Source organism: Megascapheus bottae, chromosome 23, assembly GCF_031878675.1.
Source record: "Megascapheus bottae isolate mThoBot1 chromosome 23, mThoBot2.hap1, whole genome shotgun sequence".
Lineage (NCBI taxonomy): Eukaryota > Metazoa > Chordata > Mammalia > Rodentia > Geomyidae > Megascapheus > Megascapheus bottae.
Genome location: NC_143531.1, coordinates 24,181,150 through 24,208,724, shown reverse-complemented (window position 1 = coordinate 24,208,724; position 27,575 = coordinate 24,181,150). Strand labels below are relative to the sequence as shown.

At 40.4% G+C, this 27,575-nt stretch overlaps 1 protein-coding gene and 1 long non-coding RNA gene across 2 annotated transcripts in view; one reads left to right on the top strand and one right to left on the bottom strand.

The window, feature by feature from the left end:
* The window catches only part of Ednra (endothelin receptor type A), a 38,793-nt gene that overhangs the window by 1,714 nt on the left and 9,504 nt on the right, over positions 1-27,575 (top strand). Inside the window, exons 2-4 of the mRNA XM_090356871.1 lie at positions 2,276-2,764; positions 16,846-16,973; positions 23,731-23,929. Of these exons, the coding sequence (XP_090212997.1) occupies positions 2,345-2,764; positions 16,846-16,973; positions 23,731-23,929 (747 nt within the window). The 5' untranslated portion in view covers positions 2,276-2,344. The remainder of the gene's footprint in view (positions 1-2,275; positions 2,765-16,845; positions 16,974-23,730; positions 23,930-27,575) is intronic.
* Positions 8,128-11,445, bottom strand: LOC150047452 (uncharacterized). The gene is made up of 2 exons (XR_016539399.1): positions 11,239-11,445; positions 8,128-8,514 (listed from the first exon to the last, which is right to left on the bottom strand). It is a non-coding gene; the product is annotated as an uncharacterized LOC150047452 (long non-coding RNA).

Here is a 27,575-nt window from a genome sequence, read left to right as displayed (position 1 = left end):
GGGACTTTTGAGGAGTGGTGGAATCCCCTGATAAACCCCTAGGGAAGTTCACAAAATGCCTTCCTCACTGGCTTCAAGGAGACCCGACTGGAGCACTGTCTGAGAAAGGCCTCCCCATCTGTCATTTTGTAGAAAACGGTTACTGAATATTCCGTTCAATTGGGAAACTAGATGTCTTTAGCCACCGAACAGCACAGATATTTTAGAAGTTCCCATCACACACACACACACACACACACACACACACACATACACACACATTCCATCCCAAAGGAGGATGAGCTTGAGCCTTCTTCTTGAAGTCCTGGCCACTACTCTGGAAAACAAGTGGCGACATTTTGTGTGTTTATTGTTCTTTGGTCAGATACTCCAGAGCATAAGAGGCAGGGGAAAAAGGTGAAAAACCTAATTAGGGCTTGGCATAGATGACAGACACATGGCACGTCTTTAACTTTGCAATTTTGATATTTTGTTATGACTTAGCACACATCAAGTTTTTTAATGCAACAGTAAGGCATTAGAGTGACCCTGTCACTTCTTGGCTATAAAATCTTGCCATTGCCGTTTAATTTTTCCATGATTGAGTTTCTACCTACAGTTGTAAAACTCAAGTCAGACAATGCACACACACACACACACACACACACACACACGTATGTTACATGTATATATATATACATGTATATATATGCCTAGCAAATATGAGGCCCCGAATTCAACCCCAATTAAAAGTAATAATTGCAACTCTGCAATCCACTTTGACCTTGAGATAGTGCTTAGCCTGTTTCTAGAAATATGCATCAACTTCCTGGGCTCATTGCATAAACCAGAAGACAATACATACATCAATACTTAGCACAGTGTCACAGAATCACATGGCTATGACAGCTGTTTACAAGATAGCATGGGGATGGGGGAATAAACAAAAGCAGCATGACTAGGTTGGGAAAATCTTTTATCACCCTTTGTACTGATTGGCAAATGTCATGATGATAATTACTGCCAGCAAGCCCTCTCAACAGCTGTAGAGTTTGCCCAATAAGCATCAGGTTGGAAAAATGAGTATTTTCTTTCTTCATTGATTGTTTCCTTATTTCCAGTATTTAGGGCTTGAACTCAATCCATGGATCTTGCTACCATGTGAGCAACGTCTCCAGTCAGGCTGTACCATTTTGTTTTGAACAATCCTAGAATCCAGATGGAATGCCAGGCCATGTGCATACAGGACAAAGGCTGTACCATTGTTCTATTATTTTTTATTTATGATACAAGGATCAGTAAACCTACTGATAGTGTTCATGGGGTGCTGGTTTTAGATAAACATTTGTAGCATTTCAAACAACTGCCTTGCTGTACTCTACTCTTGATTTATTATTTACGTGTAGAACTGCACATGTTAAATATCGGATTTTTTTTTCACTTTTTTGCGGTTGTAGGGACTCTAGGCCTGGGCACTGTCCCTGAACAATTCAGCTCAAAGTTACACCCTACCCCTTGAGCCAAGCACCACTTTTGGTTTTCTAGTCGTTAATTGGAGATAAGAGTCTCACAGACTTTAGTGCCTAGGTTGGCTTTGAACCGAGATCCTCAGATCGCAGCCTCCTGAGTAGCTAGGATTACAGGCATGAGCCACAGACCCGGCTTGAATATAGGATTTTTAACTAGTGAATTGGATCCTGTCATGCCTCAGTAATCTGCAGGTCATACTTAATATATGGCTTTTCTTTCAGTAAAACATAAATTTTTGGTCCTCAAATCTAGAAGATCTTTGTATTTCAGGTTCTGATCACTGGTTGAAAAGGGTGGAAGAATTTTTAAGAGAAAATTGACATGTCCTCTTCCATACGATGATTTAAGTATAAGTACAGATATGGATAGAGATGAGAGAGAGGAACGGAGGTAAGGGAAGGGAGAGGGAGAAGCAAAGGGAGAGAGAGGAGACAGAGAGAGGTTTTGCTCTAATACATATTTGATCTGTTTCTTTTGGTTTTTCTTTGGGTTTGGGTTTGGAATTGAGTGTTTGAGACAGAATCTTGCTATGTAGCCCAGGATGGTGTGAAAGTAGAAATCCTCCTGCTGCAAGTGCTGGCATTACAGACTTGGCATTACCATGCACAGCTGGTCTGGTCTTCTCTAGTGTTGTTCTGCCCTCAGGTGACCTGATACTGCTGCATCTTATCATTCTGTCTGCATTCTGATGAAAGCACTAAGTGATTGGTAGCCGTGGTCAAATTTTGTAATAAAAACCATTTTTTTCCTCCTTTCTTATTTACAGGTGAATTAAAAAAGAACCAAGAACATCTAAAAGCAACACCGTCAACTATTCATTCAGCTCCACATCAAGATGAAGACCTTTTGCCTCAGAGCTTCTTTTTGGCTGGCTCTGGTTGGATGTGTAATGGGAGATAATCCTGAGAGATACAGCACTAATCTAAGCAATTATGAGGAGGGTGTCACCAGTTTTCATGGAACAGAGTCCACCCCCCTTGTCACCACTCCTCGGCCCACAAATTTGGCCCCACGCAGCAATGGCTCAATGCACAGCTACTGCCCACAGCAGACTAAAATTACTCTAGCTTTCAAGTACATTAATACGGTGATATCTTGTACTATTTTCATCGTGGGAATGGTGGGAAATGCAACTCTACTCAGGATCATTTATCAGAACAAGTGTATGAGGAATGGACCCAACGCGCTCATAGCCAGCCTGGCCCTCGGGGACCTTATCTATGTGGTCATTGATCTCCCTATCAATGTATTTAAGGTAGGAAATAACTATCGATGTGTTTGCAGGTTTGAACAGGGGTTGCAATTCCACAGTAAGAAATTTTGCTGGGTTTTTGCTGGGTCGCCACCTTAAATGTCAGCGCCTCATCAAGATTTTGGTTTTTTTGGTAATGTGTCTCACTTAGTGCGTACCACTTAATTGCTAACAAAGCAGTCTTGAAGGGATGATGCTTGAAAACTATGATGCTTCATGAATTGATTTCTTGTGCCAGCACTATGCATGCTGGGTAGATAGACCTCTAGAAGACCTCTAGAGTTTTCCTGAGATTGTGTTTTCAGGTTGAGACCCCCAAATTCTTCACATAAATATACCTTCCGTTTTAGTTACCTTTTCCATGCGGTGGTGTTCAGAGTTCATATATCCACAGGGCAGCTTGAAGTTGGTACAACCTGTTTTATGTTGGCCAGGCAGATAACTGAAGTCAAAGGGTGTGCTGGTTTTTCTCAGTTATCTGGGTGACTAGGAGATAATGAGGTGTGCTTGATAGCAGGCCAGGAGTGACCTTACGCAGTATTACTAGAACCATGCAGACCGGGCCAGGCATCACTCTTGTCCAAGTTCTCTGCTTTCAGTTTCCGTATACTATGTACTCTCTGAATGTCTCCCCTGAATGAGGCAGGAGGATCCACAGACAATAAAGGCACGTCATTGCTTCTGTGGAAAAGGATGCTGACTGTTCATCCATTACTGGTTTATGCATCCCTCATCTTGCTTTAGGGACTATTTAGTACTCAAAGCCAAAAACGAGCTACTCTGCACTTGATAAATTCATTGGACAGTCAGAATTCAATTGTAGGACATTTCAAATGATACTAGCATGATGCATGCCTCACTTGATGAAAACTTTTTAATCCTCAGCCTAGGGAAACCATTTTCTTACTCTTTGTCTATTGTTATTAGTAGTAACAATATTAGTATTTCTTCTTCTTCCTCCTCCTCCTCCTCCTCCTCCTCTTTCTCTTCCTTTTCTTCTTCCTCTTCTTCCACTTCCTCCTTCTTTGAAACATCCACAGAAACAAATTTGTTCTAGATGTTGAAATTCTGAAATATTATTTTAAAAGATAAGTTTTGTCAATTGTATAGTAGAAGAGCCAGTTTCCAATAGAGGCACTTAAAGTGATGAAATTATATTAGCCCACCAGAAAAATCAATGGTCTAAAGATGAATATAAGAATTATACATAAAAGCCATTCAAATCCATAGCAAATACTGTTCACAAAATTAGAGAAATTACATAATGAATATTTTTTAAACCTACCATTTCTTTCAACAGAACAGCATGAATTCATGTGTTTTCTATTTGAACTTAAAGCAGGCTTTTGTAACCAAACTGGGATGCAATGTTGAGAACATATAATTAATTTAAAATGTTTAGCATATGCTACAGAACTTATTTTTTTCTTCCACAATGTTCTTAATTTTCCATTTGTGAGTTGCCATGGATACTTGACCCTCAACATCTCCCTTTAATGACAGATTTGGAAATGTTGGCATGACTCTTAGAGTGTGGCATATTAAGCATTGATTGTTCATACTTAGGCAGTAGTTTTAACTAAGTTTAAAGTATTGTTGTAAACAATAATTCACCATCCCTGAGTTAACGACTCCCTTCTGCAATTCACACTGAAACACGTGACAGAGATTTGACTGCACAGAAAGCAGTGTTTTGGAAAATGTATACATGTAACCACTGAGAAAGAAACCTGCCCATCACTGAGGTATAACTGCCAGTCACCAGACTAGATCTCATTTCTATTCCACAATCAGATTGTCTGAAATATATCCAAATTGGTAAAAACCAAACTAAAACTTTTGTTCACATTCATAGTAGAACAGATAGAAAACTGCACATTTTTATTTAACTAACATGGTTCTCCTCTTTTGGGATCCTATACTTCTATGCACTTTATTATGGTGGTAAATACTGTGGATAGTTAGACTATAGTATTTTTACATCATAGGAGTAAAGTTGTGTAATACCATTTTATCAAAATGTAATATGAGTCACTTAATTAACACTAATTTTAGAAAGTAAGTCTTTAAGATTAAAGTAATATATTCCTTAGTCATCTTCTAGAGTAAAAGAGAAAAACCCTGTAATGAGCTAAGAAAGCCCAAGTATTTAGGGATGGTCTCTATATGTCTCTGCCATCCTCCAGTATTTACGGATAGTCTCTGTCTCTCTGCCATCCTCTACCCTGATCAGGGAATCATACGTCACTGCTGTTCCTTTTACTTCTGTCCAGGACCGTCGAAAGGAATTCTTCCAGGCAATGTGAGACCAGCCTGTTATTTCTAGCCTGCACCCCTTCCTCCTGAAGCTTCTGAGACTTGGAAGTCTTTGGTGTATCTAACCTATAGATTCTTCTGACCACATCCAGTTCGCTGCCTCCATATCAAAGGGCAAAGTAACAGTTGTCTAGTTCACTTTACCACTGTATTTAAGGATCTGTGACAATAATATCTATATCTGGAGAATATTTTACTAAAAGAATAGATGCACCTTTAGCCTACCCACTATTAAGAGACTTGTATTGAAGGAAAAATGAGTGAACCTATCTCTCATACTTGTCAAAGAAAGTTGAGTTTTCAAATCCAAGTTATTCACCAGTCTTGTCCTCCTTTCCAAGGAGTGTCTGTCCAGTCAGTGAAAGTAGAAATGACATGTGAAGACTGTGTCATAGGGCAAGCCAGATGCTGAGTCAGCTGTAGGAATGTCCCAAGAAGGAGACAGGCATCGTGGTGTTGTCTTGACACCATGAGCTCTTCCACTCTTCTACTTAGAAGGGGTGGTGATGGGAAACACCACTGAAAAGCATCATTGGCCACTGCCGACAATGGGTGGTGCCAGGAGGCCTGTGGGCATGGAAGAGGGAGTGTTCAGAGCTTCCTTTAACCAGTTTCTTCCCCCAACCTATCATGAATGATGTTACACTCAACAATGCCACAGCTTTCTCAGAAGTGGGGAGCTGTCCCTCCTATCCTCACTGCTCTACCACCTACCCGGTATCCTCATTGCTCCACCACCTACCCGGTCAGCCGTCTGGCCACCCTTCACCTCCTTCCTTCCACTTCCTGACATGCATGCTCTGCTCAGGTAGGAATGTCATCGCTACCCCTAAGGATCTTTCTGGGCTCTAGGTAACTTTCTCAGAGAGACTAAATGCAGTTCCTTAACAGCTGCTGCCACAGGCTTTGCACATCTTAGATCATGAATGGGTTCGAGCTGGAGCCATCTTTGCGGCATTAAGAAAGAGGAACTCCTCTGGGCCTTGCTGACATACACCATCCCAGATGAGTGACAAAAGAATATCACACCATCTGAGAAAATACAATGCCGAGCAGAAGAAACACAAGAAAGCAAACGAATGCCAGCTGCCTTCTTGGTTTTCAAACATACAAAGGCCTTTCAAATGGTAACATTGGGAAAAAGCTATTACTAAATTGATCAAAGGATAACACTAATTTTTAGTTGTTAAAAAGAACAGATAACATCACTGATGGCAAGAGAAGACCAACAACAACAGGAAGGAGGGAAGAAAAGAGCTAGCAGGCCTCCCAGCCACCCAAGCTTATAGCGAGAGATGGATTGAATTTGTTAGAAAATTGTATTGCCTGTTTTTTTTTTATTAGTCTTGAGAAATACAAAAATTTAGCCAAGTAAATAAATATGTTCCTGAAACGTTTCCATTTAGCAGAATGGCAAAAAAATTATTAAAAAAGATTATTTCTGTTGGGGGATCGAGACTAACACCCAATTAACAAATGGCAACTTTGACTTAGAAATACAAAATTCAGTTATTCTATTCTCTCATGACTCATAGGATTATATTTATGTCAATGGAAAGCCTAAAGTAAGGTTTGCATTGAAGGGAGAAGGGGCTTGGTTCTGGATACTTGTGGATGTGGAAAGGAGTCATCCATACCTGAGTTTCCAGAAGTTTCTTAACATCTCACTTGCATATATCTGGATATTCTCATAAACTACGCCTGGGCCTTCATGCAGAAACATGAATAGAAGAGCAGGATAAAAGGTATACAAATAGTGCCTCTAGAAGAAGCTCTACGCTTGGCACATAGGACCTTCTGGTGGCAGGGGCTGGGAGGCAGGGCTGCTGTGAATAGTGGGGTAGTCGAATCATGTGTCCTGTTGGCGTGTGGCATCCCGTGGATAAATAAGAACCACAGTCACAGATCTAGTTACCGGTAATTCCTGACTCGGCCTTACGTCCACATAGAGGACCTTACACCTCACGTGGAGGACAGCGCTTCTTTTCTGTAACAATCCACAGCTTCTGTGTGACATTGCCAGGAATATTTTGCAATAATAAGTCAACACTTCCAATGTGTTGTCCTGGCATAGGATCTGAGCACTGGAGAAACCAGAGGCTCTCACCCAGGGCAAACTATGTCTCTGTTCACACAGCCCTCAGCATCTTGAGCCATGAGAAACTATCTACAAGGGGTACCCTTACAAAAGTCCTGTCCTGACACAGCCACATACCAGGCAAGTTGTGTCTCAGAATTAGATTGCTAAGGCTTATACCTTAAATGCTTTAAACATAGTTGGTGCTCAGTAATGCTTGGGGTCACGATTTAATTTGATTGGGGCCTTCTAATCAGATTCTTGAGACCCTGAGTTTAAAAAGTGTCAACTAAGGTTCAAAGCCAGCCTGGGCAGTAAAATCCATGAGACACTTAGCTCCATTTGACCAGCAAAACCCTGGAAGCAAGAAGGTCAGTCCAGGCACACTTTGCATACACACACACACACACACACACACACACACACACACACACACTGAACATTCAACAAATGAGTGAAAAAAGAAAATGTTCTATAGCTAATTCTCTTAGATCGTTTCCTCCCAAGCAATTCCAGACGTGAAAACAGACTTGTTTGTTGAACATTTTTCCCTGCAAACCAGAATGCCTCAGGGTTTGCAATGTGGGAGAACTTATGAGAAACACAGCAGCTCCAAGCAGCAGAACGGTTCCTCTTCCCTTTGTCTCTGAAAGTCTTGAGTTTGTTTCTTAAAGTGGAGTCATTGTGCCATTTAAGCAATTTCCCTTGTCTTGAGGGATAGTCAGTGATGATCTTCTCAAGATTCCTGTGCAGTGTCCATTCACTCAGCATGGGCTGTAATTGTGATTTTGATGGAAACAGTAAACGTACAAGTGATTTAGTATGTCACAATGAGCACTGGCTTCACAAAGGATTTTATTTGCTCTTCCGAGACCAGCAAACAGGCTGATTTTCTGGCATCGCTAAGAGATGCGTGCCTTGCAAAAATTCATTATGCTAACTAGCTGATTTAAGAATAAATGTACATATGAAATGACAGAGTGATAAATTTATTAGCCCGTTTTCTGTGTGTTATAAGGAAGTTGCTGTCTGGGAAGCCTTCAGAACCCTGTCCAGCTCTTCCTCCCCTCTGACTTGCCGTTTCCTGTGTCTGGGAGCCTCCTTGCTTTTCTCTCATGGTCATGTTCAGTAATTATTCTCATGTGGGGTTACTCTGCTAACCCTCAGCATTTGGCTCCCAGGACGGCGAGTCCTGTGGCAGAACTGGGGGATGGAAAGCATCAGGACTGCGAGATTGTTCCCAGGGCTGAGGGGAGAGAGAAGTGGTTCCAGCCCCACTCTTGTTAGCCAGGTGGTGAGCGGTGAGCAGATTCATGGGTGATGAGGAGACTCCTCCCTTAGAGAAGAGTTCGCCAGATTCCTAGTGGCAGCATAAAAGAAAGATGCAGACACGGTTCAGGCTTGAGAAAAGAATCTTCACATGCTATATTTTGTGTAAATGGGTGTGTGTGTGTGTGGTGTGGTTGTGTGAATGTGTAGGTGTGGGTAACTACTGCCTCATTTCCGCTCTTCTGTTCATTAAAAGCAGATGTTTCTATTTTGTTTTAGACTATTATTTGTATATGGTGATCTTATCATTGCATTGCATAATTTTTGTACAAAATATATATAGCTAGAATAGAGTGTGAAAACTAAGATGACCAGGAAAACAGAGTACATAGTCTCTGAAGCTGATATAAAAGATTCGAGTGGTTACATAAGGAATGTTTTAAGAAATCTCATTGAAACAAATCTGACATAGTGCCAGAAATTCTACAACTGCCTTCTGGATTTACAACTTTCTCTTGGAATTCTTTTCTATAGCTACAACTATATTTTTAACTAAGTCTCTTTTTTGCTAGGAAAACTATCTCAAGCTAAAAAGTTAAGGACAATAGTAAAGCTAAAATGTGCCATTTAGTGATCATTTTCGATATATGCTCTGACTTACATATTTTTGATATGTGCTCTGACTTACATATTTAAGTTTGGAAGGATCAAAGCCCCCAGTGTTCTTAGATTTGAATGCAAAATCAAAAGTGCTCTGAGAAAGCCTTAATGTTATACGCACAAATATTTGTGGAAATTTGAAGGTCACTTTAATATTTTTTAACTAAAAAAAATTTATACCCCTGTCACTTCTCAGAATGTAAACAACTCTTAAGAGTTTCAGTGATGCTCAAACTTACAAAACAACGTACTTGGACCTAAGGCCAATAATGTGAGTGAGTCAAGTCGCATTCTTCAGAATCCTTGCCACATGCACAGGACTCCAATTATCTTAGCCCCAGTTACTACTCCAGGCCATAGAGAAACCAACTCTTTAGTCACTTCTTTACTCGGGTTCATTTGTGCTTCTCTAAATTTCCTTCATTAGTTCAAACAATAAAGACACTAGAGACACAGACGCCAACCACACACTAGTACCCTTACCCTTATGGAGTTGGCATTCTACCAGAAGTGCCAGATGAAATGCAAGGTACATTAGTAAATGTGTAGTGTGTGTTGTAAGTGCTGAAAACAGAGAATGAAAAAGGAATTACAAAGGAGTGAGATTGAGTTTTTTGGAGTGAGTGGAACAGTGGAAATTTTCAAAAGATGAAGGAGCAAGCCATGCCTACCATCTAAGGTAATGAAAGAAAGAGTAATGGAAAGGCCCTGAGGCAGGAAGTGCCTAAAGTTACAGGAATGGCAGGAGGTCGTGGAAGGTCAGTAGAGGGGAGAAGGGAACAGCAGAGGGAGTGACAGGAGTATGAAACAGGGAAAGCCTGGGGGTAGTCAGATCATGTACAGCCTGATGGTAGAGTGCCTGTAAAACTTATTATCTAATCCAGGATGCTTTTGAGAGTTAAAGGAAACACTACCAATTGCATCTGGACAATGAAGCCATAAAGCTGGACTGTTGTGGGTAAAGTAGGAAAAACAGACATCCTACCTAAATATTTTTGTAAAGTGCTGTTCTCTGAAGGAGCTAGGACTTTGGGGAGAGGCTGTGTGCAGATGTTGGGGGCAGACTGGATCTAGTTGAGACTACATCACTCCAGCAATTGTATTGAGTTTAATTAATGCAAGAAAAATATACAGCCACAAAAGATGTTATATATTCCAGTATTTAACATGAAAAGAACATTGCCTACAATTCTAATTACGGGTGTCTCTCACCAGTTCACTTGTGTGTTTCTCCCAACGTAACTACACTGTGCTACTCTTGAAATTTTAAATGAAGAAACAAGGGTCCAGAAAGTTAAGTCATTTCCTCAAGGTCTCACAGCCACCAAGTGCCAGAGCCAGGACTTAGTTCCTGTCTGAGAAGCTACTCTATTCACCAAGTGTCCAACCTTCTCTTCCATATAACTCAGGAGACAAACTTCATCCCTGCCAAAGATAATCATGAACACTTTTATGCTCATGCTTTTTTTAAAAATCATTCCACCTTCTCCCACAGAAGAGATACCTGCAGTGCAGGGGGGGGACACCCGGGGTGTCATACATGGTAGACAAGCACTCCACCCCGAGCCCCATCCCACGCAGCGTCTTTAGCTCCTGATTGAGGACAAGAATAACCCCCTCCGGGAAGCGCCCCTGGGATGTGGAGGTTGCTCTTCTCCACTGCATCTGTGTGGACTTAGAACATCTGGTACACAGGGCTTTTGTATCCTGTTAGTGAGATCAAATGACAGAGCAAGAACCGGAAAATAAGATATAAATAAATAAACTGAGAAGAAAGGTTGAGTTCCTTGATGGAGTGGTTGCCCACAAACATCTGCTAGGAGGAATACTTTTTTTGCCAAACTAATGTCTCATTCGTTTATCATTTGAGAGGCTGGGCAATTTGTCCATGGACATAATGCAGAAAATGAATAGCTATGATTTGCATAGTTCCAGTTGGAGTAGAAACATCAGGCTTACTGAGAAAGCTAAGCATTGCCTTTCTAGACCTTCCTCCATATGATTTTTCCAGATGCACAGGACTGAAAAGTAGAATGAAGAAACAATAACAGATGATGTGTGGTGGGAGAGGGCACCTACGCTGACCATGAAAGAAGCCAGAAGTCCTCACTATACATGCATTATTTTAAATCACCACATACTTGTACATGCTTACCGCGTAGGAGGTGACATTTCAAGCCATGGGTGTGATGTGTAATAATCAAATCCAATTATCTATCTCCATCATCATGTCTGTGCGTGGGGAAGAGCCCGGATCCTTTCCACTGGCTTTGTATTATTAAGCATGATTTCTGGGCTGTACCAAAGAACATGACAGTGGTATCCTGTTCCTCTTCATCCCCGTCTCCCCCAGCCTCTGGTCTGCTCTCTGGCATATGGGATCATATTAAGATATTATCTAATGTTAAACTAATTTTCAAAATCTTAACAAAGCTTTATGATTTTATAATACACTCAATTAATAGACATTTTCCTGTATTTTATACATAGTTCTGTTGTATTTACACTGTGATGCTTACAGATCATGAGGCAAATTTACTATATAGTTTAGATTTTTTCTTTGAGATTAACAAACATTTTCATACATAAAAAGCAAATAAATCAGTCCCATAACTTTCCTGCTTATAGCTGATCTACGACCTCTGGAGCCATACTTGCAGCCAGTCCTTAAACATTTGGGGTACAAAAAAGGAAAAAGGGACTAAAGGACTCGATGAAATGAATCAAAGAGCTACTGAGAAAGCACAAGTAATCACGTAGAATCAGAGAAAGGCGTGGAGGTGATGGAAATTTGATCTGAAAATGACTATACAATTCAAGAACCAGTAAAAAGATAATCTAGTTTATTATTTAAACTAGAGATAATCTAGTTCTAGTCTAGTATTGCTACTCTTTTCTTTTCTTTTCTTTGTTGTGGGTCATGGGTTTGAACTTGGCCTGGGTGCTGACTCTGAGCTCTTCAGCTCAAGGCTATTGCCCTACCTGGGCCTGAGTGTTGTCCTTGAGCTCTTCAGCTCAAGGCTAGCACCCTACCTTTGAGTCAAGCCCCACTTCCCTTTTCCTAGAGGTTAATTGGAGATAAGAGTCTCATGGACTTTAGTGCCTGGGCTGGCTCTGAACCTTGATCCTCAAATCTCAGCCTCCTGAGTAGCTAGGATTATAGGCGTGAGCCATGCACTGACTCTAGCCTAGTATTTCTTTTTTTTTTTTTTTTTTTTGCCAGTCCTGGGCTTGAGCTCATGGCCTGAGCGCTGTCCTTGGACTTTCTCAAGGCTAGAGCTCTACCACTTGAGCCTCAGCACCACTTCTGGCTTTTTTCTATGTATGTGGTACCAAGGAATCGAACCCGGGTCTTCATGCATGCTAGGCAAGCACTTTAACCACTAGGCCAAACTCCCGGCGCTAGCCTAGTATTTCTTAACTGACAGAAAAGGGAACTCCAATCTTGAACATGTTTTTTAATGTGTACCAAGAATTACCTAGGCATTTATTTTTTTAATTTTCTATTGGTATACATTCATTGTGCATGCATGTAAACAAGGCAACCCTATCAGTCTCTTTCTCTCTGCCACTTCCATTCCCTTCTCTTAAAAAAGTTCCAGGGCCAGGAGTTTGGCCTAGTGGTAGAGTGCTTGCCTAGCATGCATGAATCCCTGGGTTCAATTCCTCTGTACCACAGACACACAAAAAGCAGGAAGTGGTGCTGTGGCTCAAATGGTAGAGCGCTAGCCTTGAGAAAGCCCAAGGACAGTGCTCTGGACCTGAGTTCAAGTCCCAGGATAGCCAAAAGAAAAAGTTCCAATATGTTTCATATTCTATTTTTATACATATAAAAAAATGTTAGCTGGGCACGATGGCTCACGCCTGTAATCTTAGCTACTCAGAAGGCTGAGATCTGAGGATCATGGAAAGTCCATGAGACTCTTATCTCCAATTAACCACGAGAAAACCAGAAGTGGCACTATGTCTCAAGGGGTATGGCAATAGCCTTGAGCTGAAGAGCTTAGACACGAGTTCAAGTCCCACGACTGACAAAAAACAAAAACAAAACAACATGAGGGGAGGGATGGGGAGGGAAATGGGCACAAAAACATGAGAAGGGGTAGCAATGTTTATGAAGTAATGCACCTTCTATTTGACAAACATAATGTAACCCTTCTATTAATTACAATAAAAGTATATTAAAACAACAACAACAACAAAACATGTTGATCCTCATTCCCCCCTCTTCATCAGCCTTCCCTTTTTCCATCAGTGCCCAGGCCTGCAATTGACAGGCTTAAGGAATTTTGACAGGAAAGAGCTGTTCAGTGCATGCCTCTGCTGTTAGATCTTTTGTTTGAAGTGAAGTTCTGTTATTGAGTATTAAAAGTATCAGCACAATCTCTCATGCTCTTTTTCCTCCAACAACACACAACATATCATTTTCCTAATGCTGCATACCATATCGTTATGGGTTTATTGTTTCCATCACACACAGAGTCATTGTAAACACATAACACACTTGACAACAAAGAGCTCAATTGTTAAGAATTCATACTTTTAAGTCAGTGCATAAGCTGTACATTTTCACATATGCCCTTCAATTTCCCCTTTTCCCTATCTGCCACTGTCATGATCTTGGATGCGTTTTAGGTGATTACTTCTCAAGTCTACATGTGGGGATAGGTACCCATTTGTTTTGTTTCAGTCTGCATTGGCTTTGCCTGCTTGTTTGTTTTAAAGAAGTGCTAGGACATCCCATCACAGACACTGATGATTAAGTAAACTATATTTTTTTTCCATTATGTGTTAGAGCACTCATTTTCTATAATTATTTCTCCTTCCCCTTTGTTCCAGAAAATGTGGTGTTTCTTTCAACATGCATGTGAAATCTTTTCTTTCAGGACAAAGCCAAGCTTCTTTCTTTCCAACATAAATATGCTTTTAGTTATGAACTGAGCCTAAAGGTACTGGCACATACATGGGACAGTAAATTGTGTACTTTTGATATTGAGGATATCTATTTCTCCTGCTTTAAAATTGGATTTCTTCTATTCAGTGATCCTTTGACTTTGTGCTTGCAACATAGGTAGAAGGTTCTAGTCTTTTACTTTTAGGCTGCTTGCTAGCCTGAAGTCCTGTGATACTCTTTTCCTCTAAGGAAGAACATTTTATGGTTCTGGAGCTCTGGCCTTAAAATATTTTCTCTCTCTTTTTCCTATCCTCCACCTGATTGTTATTAACATTTATGAATTTCAAATTCCAGAAAATTAAGACCTCAGCAAAAAATAAAAACAACAAAAAAAAAAACACTGACTATTCAGTAGTGAAAGATGTGGGGAGCAAGTCACAGCCCCAGTCCCAGGAGTATAGGAAGAGGAAGCGCTCCACCTCTGCTCCTCCGGAATGGTGCTCGTGGGCTAGGCCGGCTTCCCTGCCCCGTGTCTATCACTATTCCCACTCACCACTGCGCATGCATCCATTCTTTAACTGCTGCTTTCACTGAGGAACTGTTCACTTGGCTCAGTCACATTAGGGGACCAAGCACCCGCGGCTCCTTGATGAGCACCCATAGAACACAGCTCTGAGCTTCTAGTCGGATCCACTGCAGTCCATGAAGTCCTTGAGAACGGAGTCCTTTGTATTTATGACACCTGTTCCCACTGGCCTGGATGATCCTTCTGTATCATATGCCATTATCTGGAGCTTACAAGTCCCAGAAGCCTGTACATTAGAGGCGTGGTCCCCACCCTGTGCCGCTCTCACAAAGTCACCTTCCATGAAGAGGAGCAGCCCAGGGGGAGTAAGGTAGATCACTGGAGACATGGAAGCTAGGTAACCCCAGCATGTCCTCTTCCTCTCTCTCCCAACCCACCATGAGGTGAGCAGCAAACCACAAACAGAAGCCTCTGAGGCCAAGTGCGCCTTTCATCCTTTAATTTTATCTCATCAACTATTTTGTCACAGTAACAGAAGAGTGACACTCTATTAGAGACATGGGACCCCCCAAAAAAGAGTAGAAGCTCATCTGTGTGCCCCTCAGTGGTTATGGCTCACCTCTCCCGATCCTTCCTTCTGCCAAGCCAAGCCTCTTGCATGGGTTGTCTCCTCTGTGGTTCATGATAAGCCTTTGAAGCAGCCACCAAAGTTGTAGCTGTTTTATTGGGGGGGGGGGAGACACTGAGAAGCAGAGAGGTTAACCAGAATGCTGAGGTCATAAGGTCAGGAAGATGGTGGGCCCAGATGCAGTTCAATCGAAGGAGTCAAACTTCAGGGCCACACCATGCCAGGTCACTGGTTTTAATTAAAAGCAGGGCTTTTCTACCCCCCTCCAACAAGATCGCTGAGGGCATGCAGGGCTAGTCCAGAGTACTTTGGGGACCATTGCTGTGCTCTGTGTATCACGGATTTCGAATTCTTGGGCTGCTCGGGAGGCAGGAAGAGCCTTGACAAAGGAAAAGCATATTGATGGTATAGAAGTTAGGGGTTTTTTTAATTACATTTGCATGAAAGCTCTGACTCAATCCTGAAGCAATTAAAGACTAATGGAATAGCAAGGAATATTCTCAGTCATACAGAGTGATTTCTTTTATAATATCTGGTTTGATTTGCAAAAGCCAGAGAGCATGTGCTCATTAAAAGGCCTGCCCTGAACATCACAGGCTTTATAATCATCTCAGTATGTTTCCAATGGAAGATGTTTTCCTTCACCATTGATCTGTGTACCAACTTCTATCTACCAGCCAGAAAGAAAGAAAACATCAGAAACTCCCTTTTTGAGGACTGGTACCTGGTCGGTCATGTCCAATCCGAGTGACCCTGCAATGACTCCTATTGATGTAAAGGAAGATTGTAGGAACTTTGAGGTTTTCATCTATTACACAGATGATACTCATAATCGTCCCCATTCCTGTCTAGGATGAGTGAAATTAAGAGAATTTCACAGCCTGACTAGAGGAGGTGGAAGGAAAAATAGCTCAAAGGAAAAAGTGCCACTAGTTTTATCTTTGCCATTTTAAATATCATGATAACAAAAACTAATGCCCAAATCATAGGATTATGTAGAACAGGATATTAATATTTGAGGTAGATAAAGAAGTAGGGGGGATATTGCCTTCTATTATCTTTGTGCATATATGGTACATTTTATTTAGCTCATGACTACAAGGTAGCATTTGTATAGACTGTGTTCAGTTTGCTGTGAATTCTTGCATTTTCACTGACCTGCTTACATCTCCCAAATGAACCTCTAAAGTCACGTGGCACACCTTGGTGGCAGGTCACTTAACAGTGATATAGAGACTTAAAGTAGGTAGTAAGCAGCTCACCCACAGTAACAGGTAAGACTTGTACTTATGCAGTACATGTACTGCGTAAGATATATAGTACACATTTGATACACAGTATGTTTATGTGTGGTGTATCTTTGTATGAAATATATTTTATATTATAATATAAACCTGATATTATAGAATATATAAAGTATGTTTTATGAGAATATATATAGTACAGAGCATTTCACCTATATTTACACTTACTAATATTATGCATAAATTGTTATCATTTGTACCATATTCTCCATATCTTTCCAGATCAAAAATTGCTGAATCTTTAAAGCAGGAAAGAAAAATAAATCATGCCAATAGTACTCTAGTGGTACCATGCTGTCTGGAAAGCATGGAGGAAAATGAAATGTAGAAGTTGTACTGTGTAAGTAGAAATGTGTAATCTTGTGCTCTACATCAGCTCTGCCATTTCCTCCTCCGTCTCCCTCCTTCAGCTGCTGGCTGGGCGCTGGCCTTTTGACCACAATGACTTTGGCGTATTCCTCTGCAAGCTCTTCCCCTTCCTGCAGAAGTCATCGGTGGGGATCACAGTCCTCAATCTCTGCGCACTTAGTGTTGACAGGTAAGCGTTTTGCCTTTTGTTCATTTGTGCATTCAGAAAAGCATCTTTCACAAAAGGGCAAGCCCAAGAGAGTTCATGCCTACAATACAGTGAACCGGTTTCTAGTGAATTAAAACACTTTCCATCTTGCCTCCACTGTGTAACATTCTTCCACACATTTGCCCATCATCAGTTGCCTTGGGTATAGGCAATATAACATAGGGCATTTGGACAATAATGGGTAATTAGTTTCTTTAAGACAAAAGAAAAAAAATCTAATGAGCCTATGGATCATGCCTGTGATTCAAAGCCAGGAAAGTCCATGGGATTTTTTTTGGGGGGGGGGAGGAGTCATGGGGCTTGAACTTGGCCTGGGTGATGTCCCTGAGCTCTTCGGCTCAAAGCTACCACCTCTGGGCCTGGGCGTTGTCCCTAAGCTCTTCAGCTCAAGGCTACTGACCTACCATCCAGCCAAGCCCTAGTTGGAGATAAGTCTCAGGTCCTTTTGTGCCTGGGTTGGCTTTGAACCTAGATCCTCAGATCTCAGACTCCTGAGTAGCTAGGATTACTGGCATGAGCCTCTACGCCCAGCAAGTCCATGGGATTTTTATCTTCAGTTTAAAACCACTAAAAAGCTGGAAGTGAGTTGTGACTCAAGTGATAGGGTACCAAATCTTGAGCCAAAAGACTAAGGAATACATATATACATACACATACAATTTTACACACACACACACACACACACACAATCTTCTGAAAAAAAATCCAAGGACATGCAAGACCTATATTTTAAACTGATCATTTATCAGTTATATTTGTCATGCTTGAACTAAGTGATAGTTATACAATGTCATATTCTTTTCCATATTTTTCCAATGCATATAATTTATATAGAAGGCAACAACAGGAATAACTTTTATCCAGTTCTGAGAAATCCAGCAACTATGGCTAAAGCTCTCCAGTATCCTCACAGCTGTCTGTTGAGACCTCTCTAAAGAGCCCTTTTGAGTTCTGTGAACCTCCAGACAGCATCCTTCACCTGCTAATTTTCACAGCAATAATTATTATAAAGGATGAAAGTAGCAACTTTATGACCCATTTATAGTGTTCATTTATGTTTAATACAATGTTACACAATTGGTATATAATTTCCTACTTAATGATCATACATACAGTTTAGAAAAGCTTTTATTTTTTTCCTAATTCATACCACAGATGATTACTTTATCAGAGAACCTGAGTCTCATGACTATGCAACTAAAAGGTCTAACCAGGGGGTCGGAGGCTCACACCTGATATCCTAGCTACTCAGGAGGCTGAGACATGTTATAAATATTTTCCAGAAATTATTTGTGATATGTGCTATATTAGTCCCCACTTTCTAGTCGGGGATGTTGGGTTAGAAAAGGCTAATCAAGCACTGGAAGCACTCATCAAATGTAGGTAGTCTCTGTTCTTAACTACTGCACTTATGCATGGGAAAAAACTAAAGTCACAAAGCAGGAGGAGGAAATAAACTAGTATCTATTTGTTCTCTTAAGTAGAAAAACCTTCTGCAGTAAAAAAGAATAGTAGGCATTTGGAGCACAGTTATATTTCAAAGGATAAATTTTCTGAAATTCATGCTGGACATTCCTAAAATTTTAGAAACAAGTTGATAAAATAATGAGTTAAAGAAAAAAAATCTGTCATGCCCATCAGAGGCCCAGGCATGCTGCCCCTCATTCTCCTTTGGAGAATCTCCGAGGACCTTTCTGCTGAGACTTGGTCAGACTTAGGCTGTAGACTCTGATCTCCGATACAGGGTCTGCTCCCAGATCTCATGTGTGAAGAAAAATGAACTAACTGCATGTTCTACCACTTCAATTAGCTGTATACAAATTCAATGTGAGCCATTCTTCATTCAGAAAATGGAAAAAATTCCAAGAATTATCACTAAGACGTAGTCTGACTTTTAGACCAAGGAGATGATCACGTTAAAAAAAACAACAAGAAAACCTACACTTCTAAAAAAAAATAGTCCTAATCTATGAGATGTTTCCTTCATAATCAACTTATCAGTTTTTGTTCTTTATTCTTGTTAAATTTTATTTGAGGTACGGGCTCTGAGCATCAAGACCTGTGTCACTATTTCTATTCGAAAAGCTATCATGAACTAAAGAATGAACTACTCACACATCTTTCTGGATGATATGATATCATCTGCTTTGAGTTTTCATTTGATTGTCTTATATTCTACTAAAATATCATTTTTTGAATAAAAGAAGCAGTAAAAGAATGAAGAAGGAAGTTGGAGGTTGTCACAAAACAATTTGCAGAATATGGAACTCAACTTTAGTGAGCTGAATCAAATTATGAACTCAGAAGAGTTGCCATGATTTTTAATATTTTAAGTAGGATAATTATCTCTCATTTGGGAAATGAGAGACCATATTTTTCTAGGGCAAATGAGAAAAAATATTCATCTAAGCTTTGCTGAATTTCTTTATTACTTCATCAATCACTCAGTGATTACAGAACACTGACAGATCAAAGAAAAGTTCCAGCTTTCTCACTAGCAGTCTTTGATCAGCCTGAGATAAACAAAACAGTAAGTGAAGGCATAGGATTTTTACCAGAAAGATTGACCTTTCATTGCTCAACTGTGACTTGTCTGAGTTTAACCTTTTTACTTATTTCTCCTTGAATTTAACTTTTATTTATCTTTAATCTTCCATTCTTAGTCTCTTCTGAACAAGAGAAGGTATTTTAGAAAGACACACAAATTTTGACCCCCGCCCAGGGGATCAAAGTAAGTTTAATGCTAAGGCATTAAAATGAATGAACTTTTCCCGAGAAGATATGAACGATCAGCTATTAAGATAGGGGGTCTTTTGCATGCCATATGCGTTATTTTGAGTTTGAGGTTTGGAAGAGGAAGAGCATGAGGCAGGCTGGCTGCTCGTTGTAAAGTTTACGAAGTGGTATGGTCAGGTCATGAACAACTCTGGGTGCAGATCCCACTTACGGTTAAAAGGTGACTAGTGAGAGAGGCTATAAAAAGATAAAACTCCTCAAACAACTCCTCCAGAGTGATGTTTAATGAGGTACCTGGAGAAGTTGCAAAGACCCATTCGTAAGGCAGCTTTGTGTGATGCTCATACTCAAAAGCTGGTGTCGGTTCTCCCAATCCATCATCTCAGATCATGGCTTAGGGGTCTCGGCGATGTTCTCAAACATTATCGTCGCTCAAGTAGCATGATTTTCTGAAAAACCTGGTTTTTCTTAGATTTGGTTTTTTCTTATTCTCCTGGTGATGTGGTTGTTAACTGCTGTATACCGGCATACAGACACAAGAAGAGCTGAACCCCAGGATTGGAGAGAGGCGACCACTAGGGCAGCTCATTTGGAATTTGTTCCCTGTCACACTTAGTTACTCATCTCTTATCTTATTTGCCTGTCAAGACTGGGCCACTGGTTAATTTTACTACCCCATTTCTGTTCAGTTACAAACTACCCCAAACAGCCATTTAAAAATTATTTTTTCATCATGTCTCATCATGCTGTGAGTCAGGAAGTCAAGCAGTTGTTCTTCTGGTCATTCCACCTAGGGGTGGGTGGTGGATTTCAGTTGGCGCTGAGCTTGTCTCCTGGGTCCACAGAGCACTTGTCTGGCACCTTGGCAGGGGCAGAAGAGTTCATCTTCCTCTTGGGGAGCTGCCAGGCCCTGGATATTCTGCTCCAGATGTCTGGAGCTGCAGCATGGGAGCTGCCATTGCTGGCAACAGGTAGCAAGGCATCCATCTGGCTCCATTAACAGATGAGCCATGGCAAGCTTTAAAAAGAAGAAGATGTATAGATGCATTTGTAGGTGTTTACCTGGTTTCTCTGCAATTCTCTTTTTTTTTTTTTTTTGCCAGTCCTGGGTTTGAGCTCAGGGCCTGAGCACTGTCCTTGGACTTTCTCAAGGCTAGAGCTCTACCACTTGAGCCTCAGCACCACTTCCGGCTTTTTTCTATATATGTGGTACCAAGGAATCGAACCCGGGTCTTCGTGCATGCTAGGCAAGCACTTTAACCACTAGGCCAAACTCCTAGCTCCTCTGCAATTCTCTTTGTGCTCATAGTTTGTGATCCTCATGTGGCAATCAGTTTGTCTGTAATATAAGAGATACAAATCATAACATGGAAGATGGTCACTCTCAAGAAGGGAAGCAGTGTCCCATTACCTTATAGAAGGGCACAACTAGGGAAAAGGAACAAATTCCATGGACCAAAGGACACTTGTTGGAAACATTTTTGAAGGTCCTCAAGCAAGGTGTGATGGCTCATTCCTGTAATTCCAGAAACTGTGAGGCTAAGGAAAGAGGATCTCAAGTTTGAGGTTGGTCCTGGTTGACACAGTGAGTTCCAGGCCAGCCTGGGCAATATAAGTAGACCTCAAAAGATTAAACAAAAAAAGCTACTTGAGCCACTTTTTCATTCCCCTAATCCAATGATCCCCGTTCCACTTATGATTCATCCAGAAAACCACTCATAAAGAGGAAACAAATCTGTATATTCAAGCATTTTGTCATTCGTGAACATGAAAAACTAGAAGTGGTGCCAACATAAAGGAAAGATTTCAGCAAATGGTGTCAATAGTGAACAACCCTGTGTCATTAAATTGATAAATGCCATGTCTATGTAGGCACATGGTTAATCATTTTCTCATATAAACAGTGCAAAACAAAGTTTGAACTGATATAATTATAGTATGTTTTCAAACTCTGCCTCTGGGAACAGCAATAGCAAAGAATGAGAAAAATAAAAATAGACTTAGTTGATGTGATGTCTTTTTGATGCAAGTTCTATTTTACAATGTTTTTAAGTGTGTCTAATTAAAATGTTTTGAATATATGACTGTCTCAGTCCATACTTCACATAAATTAAGACACCATTTGCCCTTTTGCTCTGGCATGTCATAGGACAAGGAAGAGTAGGGAGGAAGTAAGAGTTACAACTTAGCTGACAGATACAGATGACCCAAGTCCATTCCCGTGAGCTTTCCCCGGACAGCAAGTCTACCCGTTCAATAAGGCAACAAATCAAAGCAAGTAGAGAAGGAAGGCAAAATAAACAAGAATCTTTATCTTACTGGAACTAACCATTAATTCTTCACTGCAATCTAGACTATCACAAAAAAAGCATTTTCTGGCTCTCTTTGCGTGGTCTGAATATGTGATTTTTGTTTTGTTCCATTCTAAACAAACCTGGACTTTCTCTACAGACGTTTATTGTACACAAATCTTGTTTATCCCAAAAAGCTTTTGCAAAACATTTCTCCAGAAAATTGGGCTATATATACCATATAGCATCATCATAAGTACCCAAGACTATTAATCTATGAAGTAATTCTGGTAAAAAAAATTAGATATCACAATTCCAAAGAGTTGTGTTTTCCCAGCTATACTATGAAGACATCTTTTGACAGTTAAATATAAATGATAGGGGCTCATCTTGATGGCCTAGGAAGCTTGTACATTTCCTTGGTTTTCTTGAGTAATCTTCTACAGTAAGTTGTAATTCTTGAAAATGTAAGAGCACCTGTCTCTAATGCTTTGGTCTGTTTTATAGTCTCCTGGAACTATCTACTAAAAGCTATAAAAAGAAAAGGTTTCCTTTCCATTACAACAGCAAGAAAAATTTCAAGAATGAAGCCACAAAACCATGCCATGTCCCAAACCTTTTCTTAATAGTAAATCTGAAAGCATTTAGCATCAGACCATCACATCAGGTCAAAGAGCACCAAGTTTCTAAGCCAGATGTCTTTTCAATGTGACATTTAATGGTGATTACCATAAATATACTGAACTGAAAAAATATAACAATTTTAGAGTTAATTTTTAGTTTAGTTGTCATTGCCTTCAGAGTCTTATTATAACATAATAATCATTGAAAAGAATACTAGTTTAAAGATGGGGAAAATCCTTGCCTTATTGTCTTGTATGTGGGTACTGTGTGTACGTTTATTCTTTCTATTTAAATGGAAGCTGTAGAATACTTACGACATTAAAGCTAATGTTATAACTGATAAAAAGTAAGGCATAATTTTTAATGCCAAAGTTTTTTAATTGGAATTTAAATCCTATACCCTATATGAACCTTTTTTGTTAGATTATAAACCCTAAAGATAAGTAACCAAGGTATTTTTAAGCCAGTTTTACACACTCTAGAACAGAACTATAATGAATGAGTCAGCCATCCTTTGACGTTTACCAGAAATAATATTTACTACAATGTCATCCACTACAAATACATGGTGATGATATTTTGATGGTGGAAGATGGTGACAGAATGATGGGATAATCTAAGGTAACTGTTCACTGAAGGATAGCTCAGGCACTTCATAGATAATGTTTATGTTTTCTTTTTTATATGTAAAGAGGGATAGATATAGCTATTTTGTTAGTATAAAATTATGAACAATTCTTACTACTCTTTTCACCATCCAATTAAAACGCCCAGGCATCTCTCTCTGCTGTTGCCACAGTCTGAACTCCTACAAGGTTTCACTAAATCTCAAATACCAATCTTGGACTCAGACCTGCCTGGAAATTGGATTCTGAATTAATGGAAACCCATTATGACCATCACACTTTGGCTTCAGGTCTCACCAAAAGTTGCCTAAAAGCCCATGGTTAGTCAGTGGCCCTGGGGAGGAACATTCTGGATCTATAATTCATGCTTATTAAAAATAAGCTTAAAATATCCTAACAACTTGATTTTATCACCTCATCTCTTCTTTCTTCTCTTTATAGGTACAGAGCAGTTGCCTCCTGGAGTCGAGTTCAAGGGATTGGAATTCCCTTGATTACAGCCATCGAAATTGTCTCTATCTGGATCCTTTCCTTTATCCTGGCCATACCTGAAGCTATCGGCTTTGTCATGGTCCCCTTTGAGTACAGGGGAGAACAGCACAAAACCTGTATGCTCAATGCCACATCCAAGTTCATGGAGGTACTGAGAATCTTGTAATTCACTAAGTTTACGGGACTTATTAAATTGAAGATACTTAAATGTAAAACTTTGCCAAAGCTTAAAAGGAATTAACTGGGGATTGGAGAGGAGAAGAGGAAGGAGGTGTTGGTTCTATCATCTTAAACTTACTGACATCTCCCCAGAGGAGGGAGGGTGCAGTACTTTGTCGTTCAGACATTCTACATTTGCACGAAAAAGAAATGTTAAGCCAGTATTTAGTTCTTGAATAGAACGATTTTTCCCCTTAATCTTGTCTCGTAACACAATTTAGAATTCTAAAGTTGAACAGGGCTCTAAGCCTATAATCCTAGCTACTCAGAGGAGGCTGAGATCTGAAGATTGTTGTTCAAAGCTACCTCAGGCATGAGGCTCTTATCTCCAACTGATCACCAGAAAACCAGAAGTGGTGTTGTGGCTCAAAGGTAGAGCACTAGCTTTGAGCAGAAAAGCTCAGGGACAGCACCCAGGCCCTGAGTTCAAGTCCACAACTGACAAGGAAAAAAATAATTATAAAGTTCATTTACCAAAGAAAGGCACCAAGTGTATATATACAGAATCCTATTTGTTTCAATAATAAGGAACACAGCATAAGAAACTCCATCTACTGAGCCAGGCATGGTGGCTCATACCTGAAATCCTAGCTACTCAGGAGGCTGAAATCTGAGGATCGAGGATTAAAGCCAGCCCAGGCACTAAAGACCCTGAGACTCTTATCTCCAATTAACCATTAGAAAACTGGAAGTGGTGCTATGGCTCAAAAGGTATGGGGGTAACCTTGATCTCTTCGCTCAGGGACAGCGCCCAGGCCCAGAGTTCAAGCCCTATGACCAAGAAACCAACAAAAAACTCCATCTACAAATATGCAAATGTTTATTCCATATTTCTTAGGGAAATGTACATGCCTGTGTGTTTGTGTGAGTGTATGTATATACTAGGGCTTGAACTAGGTTATGATCTCTGAGGCTTTTGTGCTCAAGGATAGTCCTACCATTTAAGACAGCTCCAGTGTTTTTGGTGGTTAGCTGGAGATAAGTATTTCACAGACTTTCTGTCCTGGATGACTGCCAATCTGGATCCTCAGATCACAGCCTCCTGAGTAGCTAGGGTTGCAGGCATGTGCCACCAGCTCCTGATTCCCTGTTATTTTTTAAAGATGGATTTATTGATTCAACATGTAGAGTGTAGGTATGATATGCAAATAATATAAAATGCAAAACATTTCAAATGGCGTTTTTGTTTAACATATTCATATTCACCTGACCATACACCATATCAATGTTTCTCTTCATGTAAGCCCATGTCTAATGTTTGGGAAACATGTTTAGATTGCATGTTTCCTCTACTTACATGGGGACTCAGAGAAAACCACTAGGGTAACTGTGGCTCTTAAAGCAGCTTGCTTTAGTGCTTTGATACTGTAAGCATCATGCAGCTCAGATTCCACTTCTAATCATTTACAGACATCTCTGGATAACCTTTCCTAAAGTAGAGAAGTCACAAAATGAGTGGTCTTGGCATTAATTGGTTATCTAGCTCAGAAATTCTTGTTTTAAATTAAAAGTGCTCATGATAACTGCCCAGCTGGTAGCCTTGATGTCGAACTCTTCTATTTATCCATTTCTTCATAATGAAACACAAGATAGCAGCAGTTTCTGGGAATCTAGGCAGTGTGAACAGTAGTCAAGGTATTCCAGAGAAAAGCATGCTAATCAATACAAGATTAGTGCATACTAATCACGGGAGCTGGACAAAATAAAGTGGGTTATTTCATTCAGCCTGGATCTTCCATATAAATTTTCAAGCAAAGAACAGCAACCATGCAAGCACAGGCTTACAGCAAAGGGTCCAAGTTGAACCAGTGGTGGGTGCCTCCGAGTTCATTCTAAGTCTAAAGCTCTGTTCTCTCTTCTCATTTCCCCTCTTTCACCAATTCTTCCCTTCTCAACTCTATCCTAGACTCTGTCCTGTGCCCTAAACTGACCTGAGGCCCTTCTACTCTCATGTTGATGGTATCAGTTCAAAAGGAACTTGTGACCCTTTTCTCAACAGGCCTCTGTCATGGGGGAAAGGACTCCATCCAGCCCTCAGGGGTCAGCTTCCAGACCTTTGCAGCTGCTTCTGGGTCATTTGTACTCAACCAGAATGCAAAGGGAAGAGGGATAGCAAATCAGGAATTGTGGGTGGGGGGAAGGGGGTGTGTGAGGGGGGTTACTTAAAGGAAAGAAGGGGTTTGCCTTGCAATCCAAAACAAAGGAGGAGTTCTTTGATGCTTTTCTAAGCTAAAGACAGAAATCCTTCTGCAGGATGGTGAGAGTAGAAAAATATCTGAATAAGCAGATTTCAATAATGTAAGTCCTCTGGGAGTTTGCATATAACCTGAGGGATTAGGGAACAGGAGAGAAACTATGCAGATTTTCCCTAGCTTCTAAGTGAAATCTATCATTTCCTTATGTTATGAATGTAGGCAACAAATCACAATAGTATTTAGGAGTAGTATCATGACTTTCCTAGTAGATATAGACTATGTAGTTATAAAACCTGCATGTTCGGGCCAGGAGTTTGGCCTAGTGGTTAAAGTGCTTGCCTAGCATGCATGAAGACCTGGGTTCGATTCCTCGGTACCACATACATAGAAAAAAGCCAGAAGTGGTGCTGAGGCTCAAGTGTAGAGCTCTAGCCTTGAGAAAGTCCAAGGACAGTGCTCAGGCCCTGAGCCCAAGCCCAGGACTGGCCAAAAAAAAAAAAAAAAAAAAAACCTGCATGTTCATCACTACTTCAATGTGTTGGTGGTTTAGTTTATTGGTAAACATATATACTACTGTATATATCAGAATTTTAATTTTTATAGCCACATTTCAATGTACTTGGCTTCCATTATAATTATATAATATTTGGTTTTATCCTATAACAGTAGTTTTCTTAGAATGGACTATGGTATCAGATTTCCAAAGGGTTCACACACACACACACACACACACACACACACACTCACGATCCTCTCACTGAACTTCTGCTCTTCAGAAGCCATTGTTTTTCTGTGTATGCTGGTATTAAGGCTTCTACTCAAGGCCTCGCCATCTTGGTGTTTTTGCTCAGAGTTGGCTCTCTACCACTTGAGCTACAAATCTATTTCCAGCTTTTTTGATGGTTAATTGGAGATACGAATGTCATAAATTTCTCTGCAAGGGCTGGCTTTGAGCTGTGATCCTCAGATCTCTGGCTCCTCAGTGCTATGATTACAGGCATGGGCTACCAGCCCCCTGGCTTAGGAACCATTACCTTAATAGACATAAGTGTACCCCACTGAGCTCCTTTCTACATTCAGAAACCATCCAGTTTTTCACAGAGCAGCAGGCTTTTTGGTGGGGGGTGGGGACTCAGATTTCATAGGAGGCCTATATTATTTTTTAGCAAATAATATGAGAAGTGTTGGTAATTAATTTAGTGGAAATAAGAATGAAGGTATCATTTTCCAGCTTTTATTTATCTAAGGTATTAAGTTTTCTCCTTTAAAAAAAGACATAAATCTGAACAATCTTGGTATTTACAAAGTCCTCACCCAAGAGAGATGATGCTAAGTCTGTCTTCAGATAAAGCAGAGCTGCCTCAGTTTCCTCGTGGGGAC